Raw genomic sequence first — 11545 nt, 5'->3', positions numbered from 1 at the left:
CTTTCAGTTGGTGGACGAATGCTGAGTACTGGTCTACTGCCTTCTGGTTGATACCAGTAAAGTTCTCGGCCATCTTGTTTAAATCAGCAGTGACACGTGCTAGCCTGGGCAAAGTTAAACTGCGATACTCTTCCACAAGACTTGCAACCTCGTCGTCACCCGGAAGAGGCACTTCCTCTTGCGTCAAGGCCTCGACTCGCGTAGTCTCGGACTCCACGTCAGCTTCGATCTTGTGACATCGAGTCTGCTCTGCCGCCAGCTCCAAAGAAAGCTCACTGACGGATTCGTCGAGTTCGTTTAACCTCGATGTGGACTCATGCACCTTGCGCTTGGCGTTGGCCACAGCCTTCGCAGCCTCCTTTCGTGACAACAGAAACGATTCCAGCTCCGCTTGCCTAGCCTGGAAGTCTCTTTCGAGGTCCTCAGCTGCACTGACCAAATCGTCAACCTCCGCATCCCTTAGAGTCTCTTGCAGCTCGGTAATGGTGTCCTTTGCGTTGAGAATTCGGACATCTCTGGCCTCATAAGATTGCTTCAGCTTCGAAATGTCCTTCGACAGTTTCCTATGCAGCTTCTGCAGTTGAGGAAGTTCCGAGTCTATTTGGTTCAGACGAACCATTTCAGCTTCGGAAAGCTCGTTCAAAGCGGTGCTCAGGCTCTCACGACGTAGAACTTGGATTTCATTCTGGTGCCCAGCAATCTCACATTCCAGATGCATGCATGTCGCCTCCAAAGTGGTCAATCGTAGCTTGGAGGAGTCTAACTCAGAGCGCAGCTTGCTCAGCAGAGAGACGACTTTGTCGTGGTGGGCCCCCGCTTCCTTCTTGCGCTTCAAAACGTCTCCGGAGTGAATCTCTGCCTTATGGACAGCAGCCTTCGTCTGTTCCAATGAGGATTTGAGTCGCTGAACCAGGTCGTCCGATCGTCGAAACTCTTCTCTGGCGCGAGAGACTGCAGCATGTTTGCAAACCACGTCGCTAGCGGCCCGATATCCACCTGACAAAACGCCTCTCTTGTCAACAGAGTCTCCATCAACAGTGATGGTGTTGAACCCCTGATGGCGAAGCTCCCGCCCCTCGTCAAGAGACTCCACCACGACGTAGGACCCGAATACCTGCTCTACGGCCGGTTTAACCTCGTCTGTGCAATGGATGAAGTCCATAAGCAGACGGCCTGTCTTAGGCTGACGCACTACATGGCGCCGATCACGCAGTTGGGCCAAGGGAGCCACCGTCAGTCGACCAACGCCAGACTTTGACACCTCATCTGTCAGCTTGCGAGCGACATGGTAATCGCTGACCACGAGGTTGCTCATCTGGGATCCACCAACCACCTCTACAGCAGTCTCCAGTCCAGGTTCCACCGTTATAACTTCAGCTAGGGTTCCAAACACAACCTTCTGCAACTTCTCCCGGCTTACGAGTGCGTCCACGACCCTCAGGGCCCGCATATTGGGGCCGCTAAGCGTTTTGTCTGCGGCACGCTGACAAAGGCTGACATCCTCCTCCTTCTTGCCTCGATCACTCCGCGAGTGATGGACCTTCCGTTCGAGTTCATCCAATTGTCGAGTGAGGTCTCGAAGCTCGACGCTGGCGTCATTGTTCTCCTGTTTTAGGAGGGAACACGTGTCTGTCGTCTGTTGGCGCTGGTGGTCCGCTTCCAGTATTCCCGCCTCAAGCGAATGGATCTGCTGGCGAGTGGTCGCAAGGTCCTTCTCGCACTGCTTCTTCTCCTGTCCCTCTGCCTTCACAAGGCTCTCCCACTCCTTCACCTTCTTCTCCAGTGCCTTATTTCTTTCAGCCACCGTTTTGAAGCCCTGGTTACGAGCCATCTTTGTGGAAATATGGCCACGCTCTTGGACAAGCGACTCTACTCGAGCTTTACTCTCTGCAGCCTGTCTCTCCAGCCCCGAAGACCTAGGTGCATCATTCTCCTTCTCCGCTTCCAAACTCTCAACGGTGTTGGTGAGCATTTCGATCTCCTTTATGGCGTCCATGTGAGATTGCTGCTGGCGGGCTGCAGATTCCTGCCTATGAGTAAGGTCGATTTGAAGTGCTTTCAGCTTGCCCCTCCCGATGTTCTCCTGCTGCTTGGCGTTCTCCAATACGCGCTCAGCATCCTCCACTTCTTTACGACATGTCTCTCGGCGTTCCTTCAACTCGTCAGCCTCGGTCCGCTCCGCTTCCAGCTGCACTCGGACGTCGCTGAGCGACGCCCGGGCCGCGTCTAAGCCGACGCTCGCAGTAGACAACGCTGCCCGGGCTTGATCTAGAGTCTTCCCATGTCGAACAGCCGCTAGGCATCTTTGTTTCAGATCCAGTTGGCGAAAGTCTAGCAGCTCCTGTTGCTGTTCCTGCAGTTGGTCCATCCGTTCTTGGATTGCTCCTAACGTCTGAGTGACGGTAGCACACTTCCTCTTTGTGTCTTCCAACGTTTTTATCGCTTCTTCTCTCTTGCTGTCATAGGATCGGGTTCCTGCTATCTCCTTGAGAAGACGTAAACGTGCGTCGTCCGCCATCGATGTGATGTTGGCGATTTGACCTTGCCTGACTATGTAGTACGGGTTCGACTTCGAGAAACCGGATGATTCAAGAACTGCCAAAAACTCTGTGGAAGACACGGACTTCGAATCCAAAACGTACTCGTCCTTGTTACAGGTGATTCGACGGCTCAACCGCACTTCATCTCGTTGGAAGGCCACAAGAGTACGGTCACTATTGTCCAACACCAGCTCTACGCTTGCGCTCAAAACTGCAGACGATGCACCTTCATGCAGGTACTGCTTCCGGCCCAGCTTCAAGGCGGACGACTCCACTGTTAGGAACTCAATGGCCGTCAGCAAATTTGACTTCCCGCTGCCGTTCAGACCCACTGCGTGCTGTACCCTTATGCTGCCCACCTATGCAATTGGCGCCCTTGTTAAGCCGCAGCCGAGTCTGATCTTTGTACGTCTTGAAACCGCGGAGAATCAACTCTTTGATGTGCATTTGCGTAGTTTTTATTGCAATTCTTCTCGGATTAAAGAATTAAGGAATTATTTTCTCACAGCTCATGAGTGTTTGTTTTCATTGGCAAACGAATAGAGCGTCGTATCAGGTTTCTCTTGATTTATGATTTTGTTGGCCCCTAACCGAAATTCGTGCCTCGTTCACGACCGTCCAGCACCTTGGAGCGCCAAGTTGCCAAGGTGTTCTATGATCTATTCAACCACAGCCACGACGGCGCGGATGCCGTTACGGTTCAACGATTTCGTCGGTCACTGGCATGAATGTTTGCTTTCATCATGCCAAATGAAAAGAGCAGTATGGTATAATTCGGTTCGGGCCGGCGTTTGACGATGCTACATAACAAATAGTGCAGCAAACAACTGCTTAGGCTATTGCTTTCACATGACTACTAATATGTTGATAGCGAGCCAACTTAGGCGAAAGATATTCTCAGGTGAAATACGGGACTTCTGCCTCCAGAACACAGAATATCATGATATCGCCGGTGACAACGCTCCATGATATAGTATCAACGCACAACCACACCTTGCGATAAATCTCACATCTTGCACGTGCTATTTCCGCTAAAAATGAAACTAGACGCTTCTATGGCTCAAGACGGCACCACTGGCCTGCCAGAGAGCGAGGAGCCACAGTTCAATGATTTCTCCAGTCGGAAGATCAAAAGTGTCGTTGTCGATCCCAGACGCCAGTATTTGGAGGAAGTGTGCGAAGTGGAGGAAGCGCTGGATGAAGAGGAGTTGGTGGATCAGGAAGAGGTGAGGAAAGGTACGGGTGGGAAGCAGATTGAGTACTATACCGTTTACGAGGACGTTTGGCATGAGGAGATCGTCGAGACTGTGAGGCCCGTTGAGAGAACCGTCTACGAGGAGAAGGTGGTTGAGGTACTGGTTCCTAACTACGTTGAGAAGATTATCGAGATTCCAGAGTACCGGTACGTCGAAAAAGTTGTGCATGTCCCCAAAGTGATCACACAGGAGAAGATCATTGAGGTCCCCAAAATAATAATCAAGAAGAAGATAGTGGAGGTGCCAAGGGTGGTGTATGAAGAGAAGGTAGTCCCTCGAGAAGTGACAAAATATGTGGAACGGCCATGTGAGCGAATCGTCGAGATTCCTGAGATCCGGGAAGAAATCGTTGAGAGAATTGTGGAAGTGCCGCGGATGGAGACGAAATACGTGGTGGTTGAGCGCGTTGAAGAGGTGGTAGTGCCAAAGGAACGGATCGTTTACATAGACGTGCCCTACAACCAGTATGTGGAAGTCGTCCGGTACGTCGACATCCCTCAAACGCAGTACGAGACCACACCTGTCGAGAAGATTGTCGAGCGTGAAAAGCTCGTAGATCGCGAGGTAGAAGTCGTTAAGGAAATTGACGTTCCCTACTTCGTAGAGAAGGTCGTGGAGATGCCGTATACCGTGCCTGTGCAGCGGATAATTGACGAGGAGGTCGTACGGATGGAACCCGTCGACCGAGTGCATGAGAGGGTCGTGCGTGTGCCTCAGTACCGTGAACGAGCAAAGCAAGTTATCGTGGAGGTCGCGCAACCGCCAATGGTGGATGACGGGTCTGGAACATTGAAGACGATACACGAGTGGGAACGCGAAACAGGACTTAAGCTCGAAGAGTAACTATTTGCGCTTCTGGATCCGCTCAGCCTTGTTACGGTAGCGCTTGAAGTTCTCCCGTTGGGTGACCTTGCCCTTCTTCTTCTCCATATCGGCGAAAGGGTCGTGGTTATCATCATCCTGGGGCTTGAGCTCCACAATTGGCACCTGATGATTGTTCTTAGTGCTGAAACGTCCATGCCTAGGCCTCCACGACTTCGATGCCTCGTCCCACACCAGTTTCTCGCGCTTCTTGTTGAGCTTGATACCCTTGCTTTCAGCATATTTCTGCCATCTTGTTTTGGGCTTCTCTGTCAGGGCTGGCATCTCTCGGGGTAGCTTGATGGTTGGGTGTTCTGAGAGCACAATGAATGTGCCCTCATCGGTAGTAAGACGCGGGAGTGTGAGGATGTGGCCGAGAAACGCGGTACACGTCTCTTGGGCCTGCTCGCGTGCGCCTTCCATGTCGACACGTTCACCGTCGACGGTTGGTAGTGGTCGCGGATCATAGGCGAGAAGGTGATGAGAGCAGAAAGTTGTGGCTGTCGCCATTTTATCAGTGAATTGTTCGGTTAACTGAAATCGACACCCATACTCTCAAGTAGTACCTTGATCTGTGGTCTCTGTCGTACGAGCTCTGTGAAACCAGCGAGTACCTCAGGTTTTACAAGCAAAGTCGGGTCCATCAGGATGGCCTGGACGTTCATCCCCAGAGCCTTGCCAGCCATAATCAGCTCGTCCATGACAGGCATTGACGAAAGATCAGAGGGGTACGGTGGTGGAGGGGGCTGGCTCGTTGCTGGATATGCCTGGTGGGCTTGATAGGGCTGGTGAGCTGGATGAGGTGGTTGAGGCTGGTGAGGTGGTTGAGGCTGGTGAAGTGGCTGAGGCTGGTGAGGTTGATGAGGCTGATGAGGTGGTTGAGGCTGCTGGTGAGCCGGATGAGGTAACATTTGATGAGCTGGATGAGGCATCTGAGGTGAAGGTGGGTGAGGGACCAGATGCTCCTTAACGGCCGCCTTGGGTTCGAAATCATCCACGTGTCGACTCAGCGTACGACCATGCACCACAGTGGGCTTGCTGAAAGACTGACGGTTTGTAGAGTTGGAGAATTGATGTCGAACGTCAGGCATTTTGGGCTTCGATTCCAGAGGACCCACCATGTGTCCGGCAGCGCTCTTAAGCTTCTCCAACGTCTCGGTGAAGTTGGTAGCTTCATGGGGGAGGCAAGTCGCCGCCATGGGTGACAAGAGCCAGGTTTCCCACCAGTACTCTTCTGTTAGCTTTCCAGCTTCACAAGGGGGCACCTGCTTCGTCGACATGTTCACGATAACAGGCAAGATGTCTGGCAGGGCGAGAGCCGGTCTTGGCCTCCGGATTATGGAATTGGGGTTAATGAAAACACCACCACCTGTGTCACATATACTCTTGTAGTCTTACCTGTAAGAACGGTCGGCAGAAGGATGGAGGGGGCCGGCATGGCATCTACACGTGATTTGCCGAAGGAGGCTTGCAAGATTCGCAGGTGTGCTTGACATGCCTGTACGACGAGCTGCAGTTGGGGGTCGTCGTACGCCTTGGTCTTGGTGTCTAGGGTATCAAGGCCCGTAAACGCTTCAAATCCGAACTCATCCAAATTCGCTGAGGATTCGAGCTGCGGGCCTCCCATACCGCCGTATACGTCCCCTACTGAGGAGTACGGCGGCGGCACGTCCCAATTCCACTGACACAACAGGTCAAAGCACTGGTCCGGTACGGCTAGGCCTATGGCGTTGCCGATAACAACCGCTAACTGGAGATCCAGCAACACGTCTTCCACGAGCGGACGCAGATCGTCGTCGGAGATATTTTGAGATTGGAGCACGTCCCAGTCAAGCATGGACGCGACGTACAGCATATCAGGTGGGATCTCCGCTCCGTGGGTACCCGTCCAGGCAAGCACAGCGTGGGCCCTCTTCAGAAGCGCCTCGAATCGCCAGATGCTAGCCCAGTGAACGTTGAGGTTTCTTGAATGATGTGGCGTCTTAGGCTTGGAGGCGATGAACCGTAGGAACAGGTTGAAGTCGTCTAAGGAAGCCTCGGTCAACTCAAACAGACCCACAAAGAGAGGAAGCCGGAAGGAGGAGTTCAATCCTAGCAGAAGGCTCCTACATGCCTGTTTCAGGCCCAAGAACGATCGTTGGACATCCAGCTGGTGGCAGACCTCAAACTCCCCCAGGCTTGGGGCGACGACTCCCCTAGAGACCACTTGACAGGCTGTCTCGAGGAAGAAACGTAAGATCTTCAGCGACGCCGGGTCTGATTGGGCACTGAAGCCAGCCAACCCTCTTTGAGGGGCCAATGGAAAGACGGGTTGCGCCACTGCTGGGCGAGATTCGTCCAGAACCAGAAAGAGGTACAGCGATAGGCTCACATGTGCTAGCTCTGCCACTTCAGCCATCACCTCCAACATCAGCCTCAAAACTCCGAATGCCAAAGGCGGCGGTGGAATTGTACAGGTGCTTACGACGTGGGTAACGTAGTGGGTATGGGTCTCCAGGAAGCTGAAAATGACTGCCAACAGAGGCAAGAAGGTCTGCACAGCCGTCATCCAGCGGGAACGGGTGACTGCATCTCTAGAAAGAATAGGCGGCAGGCTCTCAAGAAATGCACTGGGGTCGAACTGATCTAGGGACCCAGAAAGTCCAAACTGCGGCAGGAAAATCCTCTTCACACACTGAATACCCCTAGCCAGCGCGGTGAGCTGCGCTGCAGAGGTTTTCAGGATCTCGGCACAGGCTGGTGTGTCCTGGTTCATCAGGAACTGCAGCGTGTCCCAGAAGCACTTCGACTCTTCTTGGTAGACGGGGTCTTCGCCCTCAGCAGTGCAGGGTAACCGGAAGATCTCACTGGTTTGTTTTTCGAGGAGAGCCAGCAACGACTCACCACTCGGAAGATGCCACATAGCGTTCAGTTTCTGCAAGATCAGCGAAGCGATGTCGCCTACCCTCCTGGACGTGCTCAGCTTGGAGCACAACGACAACAGAGATGCCAGATCTTCAATGTTTACTGACGCGCCGCTAAGCATGGACTTAATGGTACCAGTGAGGTCGTCCTCTCCGAGATCTTCAGCCTCAATTCCTCGAATGAGCTTCTCGACTTCCGACCATGACTCCCAGTACTCAGTTTGGCGATTAAGCCTTATCATAGATCTGGGACCTCTACTGTCAGTCTCGGTCGGTTGCATCGACGGAGCTCCTGTCTTGGGCCAGATCTGCTTTCGACGGGTATCTGTTACGAAAACAGACTCTTCATGGAGCCCAGATCCGAATTTGGCCGACATCAACCCCAGTGCACCCTCTCCAGGCCGAGTGACGCATTTTAATCCATGCCTCTCCCGGTAGAGCCGCCTTCGTGTCTCGTCCTCCACTAGGTCCCGATCTCGCGGTAGCACCAGGTCTAGACAGAGGTAGACCCCGGACTCTTCTGGACTGCCCCACTGCTCGATCCAAGACGGCAACTCCAAGTCTTTACGTGTCAGCCTGCGCGGAACCTTAATGGCGCCTGCTGCAGGTGGTGGAGGCGGCGGTGGAGGCCCTACGCCCGAGAGACACACAACGCGAGCTTCGTCATACTCAAATGACATCGGAGCGGTAAGGGTCAACGAGGCACCAGAAGCACGAAGCGATTCCTTCAATCGACGCTCGCCCAGAGAACTGAGATACTGTGGTAGAATGGCAGGCGCACAGTCTGTGCGGATAAGCCTCCAAAGATGGCCATAGAAAGGCGGAATGACGAGAATGGCCTCTGGCGACTCCAAAATCTTGAGAATCATTCGGAGGGCGATGGGACGTAACGGGCAGGATGTGGTGCATAACGCCATCATCCTCTGGAAAACTAGTGGAATCAGGCAGTGGTACTGCGACACCAGGGAATCAATGAAGCTGAGGTAGAGCTCCTGAGCTTTAGGATTGAGAACACTGCGAACCAATCCGAAGACTAGAAAATCAAGAACTCCAACGAACGGAACATGGGTTAGAAGTTGCCGGTCCACGATGCTATCATCAGGGAGGATACTAGGAAGGACCGAGCTCGACTCGGGTTCGATAACATACAAGGCCCACAATAAGTGCAGCAGCTGGCGTTGAATCGGCAGAAGAGTAGACTCAGATACTTGTCCTTTCATCACTAACAGGGCATTCATCGCCTCGTCAGCGAAGGAGGGGGTCTCTAAGGCGGCCAACGCGGAGCCCAGACACAGCAGCTTCCGTCTGGTGTCTCCAGATTGCGCCTGTCTCCAAAACCCTGCAGTGGCATCTAAGAACGTCGACGGCGGAGTGAAGAGCATAGAGTTGAGTGCCACTGTGTCTTCGCTAGGCACAAATTCGGAGGGGAAGAAGCATGGAAGATTTCGCCCTACCAGAATTTCGCCCGATAAGTCATCCGCTGTACTGATGGTGAGCTCTGCATCAGCAATCCTCTTGAGGTGTGATAGAGCGGATAAGCAGAACTTCACGACCAATTCGTTGGTGAGAAGTTGCCGCCTTGCCGGGTCGGAATCAGTCCACGCATCCATCTGTGTAAGTAGATACTCATCGTTATCCTCTGAGACAGAGCACGGCACGGTCGGCAAGGTGTCCAAGTTGAGACCGCTGAGTACAGTCTCGACTGAAAGTCGACAGAACGCCCTTTGCTCAGGACTGTTGGGAACGACAAGATGCACCAGAGCGTACACTTGGTGGTGTGCAGACCTTACAGCCTCTGACAGCATGTCGTTCTTTAGGAGGCCCGAGAGAGTCTCCAGGGAAGACTTCACATTTACGAGTACCCACTCAGGCAGTCCCAGCAGCGTCTGGACGATGGGAGCTAATGGATGCACGTAGGGCACGTCAGGAGAGCCTTTCCAGACTGTAGATAAGACCTTCAGAACTGCCAGACAAGTAGTCTTCAAACGGAAAGCAGCTTCTTCGTTTTGCTCGTTCTCCAGATCTTCAACTGTGGATTTCAGAAGATCCGTCAACGTGAGCAACTCAGCTCCATAGAACGCGCGAGACCACAGAAGCGGCGCCCACTCGCTTGACAGCGCCATCTGCAGGGCAACATGGCTCATAGAGCCCAAGGAGAGCGCTCTACAAGTAAACCCTTTGATCTGGTCGGTGACGCCAACCAGAAGGTATAATTCCGCTTGCAACTGCTCCACGGAATCTGCTTCAACGAAAACGCCTACATCCAAGCGGGCGACGAGGATCTCGCGATCCGGGACTGCGGTTAATGTCAGTGGGAACGAAGCAGACAGTGACCGAACCAGCTTGACTGTCGCCTTCAGGAGGTCCTTGTCGCTGGACACCATGGCGGCGTCTACAAGATCTTGGACGACACCAGATTCTTGGAGGTAGGCTTGACAGTAATCTAGGTCCGACCACTCTGAATGGGCGACCTGAAGCCCTAATGACTGCAAAACTGCTGTGTCCATTGACACTGCCATATCGGCACAGCAATTCTGAACGAGTGGCGCTGAGCAAGCCGCTCTCAGGGAGGAATGGAATCCGACAGGTAGACCGTATTGACGAAGAGTCCTTGAATGCGAAAGGCAGTCTAGCATACTTTTGACCAACGTCTGAGTACTATGAGCACGATGCAGACTCACGGGCTCTTGTATCTGCTCCCTAAGCTTGCGTACTGTAAGGAAGCATCGAACTCGCTGCAACACTGCTTGGACTGCGCCCCTCATTGGACCTTGAATGCTCGAGTTTCGCTGGAGAACTCGACACAGGCTCTCGTACACAGGCTCACTTCCATCTCTCGATACAAGTTCTTCGGTGAAACGGGCTTGCTGCAAACACAACACTACTAAGTGCAGGCATAGTAAGGCCAGCTTCTTTGGCGGAGGGCTTGAGCTGATTCTCGGTTCTGTCTCGCTTCGAGGTCTCTTACGCCGGCAAGCCAGCACACGCATCACTGGTGCCATGAGCTGACGCACAACACCGCACGGCACCTGCCATTGGTTCGCTCTGCTCTGAAGCAACGAGAAGAGGATGCCCAACCGTTCGAACTGATGGGAGTCCTCTCCCAAAGTCCCTAGGGAGAAGTCAACTAGGCGCCCTACAAGGAGACTGTCGAGGGGAGCAGAGTGTAGCAGCAGGTCGCCTAAGGTTGACTTCACGCCTGCAGGGCAGCTTCGATCGAGTTGTGCGGTGAGTTCCGCGGTTAGGTGAGGGACGCAGCTCATGCATTGGACAACTGGAATCGGGGAGCTCGGAGGGGTTCTTGGCGGGGCTTCAAGCAGTTGGCGGATCAGCTCTTGGTTGGGAGTCGCGGGTAGGAAGGGACGCTCGCACAACGCGGCCCCTTCAATGCTGGCCAACGCCTCGACATCTAATCCGTGGGGCAGGGTTTTGAGTGCAGGGAGCGAGCGTGGAATTGGAGGGCGTATTGTCTCGGGTGAAACCTTCAACCCAAAAAACAGCACTGTCAGATTGACAAAGGAACCCTTGACAACAATCTTGTCTGCCACGATCATCGAGACGTGTCCGTCGCCTTCAGCCTTCGGTGATACCAGCACTACGGAGTCCTGAACACTGCCCGGCATACTTGATAGCTTGACGGTTCTTGCCGCTTCGTATGATCCTTTGTTAAGGTCTCCAACAGCACGGACGAAGCCCTCCACAGCCATTTGATTTGGTCCGCACACGTCTGAGCACCCTACAACGTCCATGACGGTGGTCCCTAGAGGTAGCAGCAACATATGGTGAAGAACGTAAAACGAGCTCTTGAACGACACCGCATCATAGCTTACGTCGAGGTTCGGCCTCGTTAACTGCTTAACTCCTGGACAGATCACTCACCTGTGCATGCCCAATGAGATTAGAACCTGCTGATGTCCTGAACTGCCCTGCAAGTGCCGCGACAGCTTCCGACATAATACTGAATTACTCGGTGACAATTTATTTC

At 53.4% G+C, this 11545-nt stretch overlaps 4 protein-coding genes across 8 annotated transcripts; 1 reads left to right on the top strand and 3 right to left on the bottom strand.

Moving 5' to 3' along the window:
- On the bottom strand, window positions 1-2987 carry KVP17_003920 (uncharacterized protein; the record flags this gene model as incomplete). Of its 2 annotated transcripts, none has more annotated exons than XM_068521676.1 (2): window positions 1-2871; window positions 2900-2987. In XM_068521676.1, coding segments are annotated over 2 exons (2959 nt in total), but the record flags the coding sequence as incomplete, so codon positions are not given. The 2 variants fall into 2 exon arrangements, with proteins under 2 accessions (XP_068378887.1, XP_068378886.1); XM_068521675.1 differs by having other exon boundaries at window positions 38-2871.
- A 590-nt stretch (window positions 2988-3577) lies between these two features.
- Window positions 3578-4639, top strand: KVP17_003923 (uncharacterized protein; the record flags this gene model as incomplete). 2 transcript variants are annotated; one of them, XM_068521683.1, is made up of 2 exons in its annotated part: window positions 3578-3766; window positions 3794-4639. In XM_068521683.1, 2 exons carry the CDS (start codon window positions 3578-3580, stop codon window positions 4637-4639), a joined length of 1035 nt encoding a protein of 344 aa, XP_068378894.1. The 2 variants fall into 2 exon arrangements, with proteins under 2 accessions (XP_068378894.1, XP_068378893.1); XM_068521682.1 differs by having other exon boundaries at window positions 3578-4639.
- KVP17_003925 (uncharacterized protein) lies at window positions 4640-5167 on the bottom strand (the record flags this gene model as incomplete). Its single annotated transcript, XM_068521686.1, has 1 exon — window positions 4640-5167. One exon carries the CDS (start codon window positions 5165-5167, stop codon window positions 4640-4642), a length of 528 nt encoding a protein of 175 aa, XP_068378897.1.
- Window positions 5168-5187: 20 nt separating this feature from the next.
- KVP17_003931 (uncharacterized protein) lies at window positions 5188-11514 on the bottom strand (the record flags this gene model as incomplete). Of its 3 annotated transcripts, XM_068521694.1 has the most annotated exons (4): window positions 5188-6026; window positions 6056-10211; window positions 10242-11411; window positions 11440-11514. In XM_068521694.1, the coding sequence occupies 4 exons, from the start codon at window positions 11512-11514 to the stop codon at window positions 5188-5190; spliced, it is 6240 nt and encodes a 2079-aa protein (XP_068378905.1). The 3 variants fall into 3 exon arrangements, with proteins under 3 accessions (XP_068378905.1, XP_068378906.1, XP_068378904.1); XM_068521695.1 differs by lacking the exons at window positions 6056-10211; window positions 10242-11411; window positions 11440-11514 and having other exon boundaries at window positions 5188-5937; XM_068521693.1 differs by lacking the exon at window positions 11440-11514 and having other exon boundaries at window positions 5994-11339.
- Between the last annotated feature and the right edge of the window lie 31 nt (window positions 11515-11545).

The sequence above is a fragment of a genome, assembly GCF_019968985.1.
Source record: "MAG: Porospora cf. gigantea B chromosome Unknown PgB_NODE_129_length_35793_cov_118.393, whole genome shotgun sequence".
In the NCBI taxonomy this organism is placed as follows: domain Eukaryota; phylum Apicomplexa; class Conoidasida; order Eugregarinorida; family Porosporidae; genus Porospora; species Porospora cf. gigantea B.
This window is presented reverse-complemented; position numbering and strand designations above follow the sequence as displayed.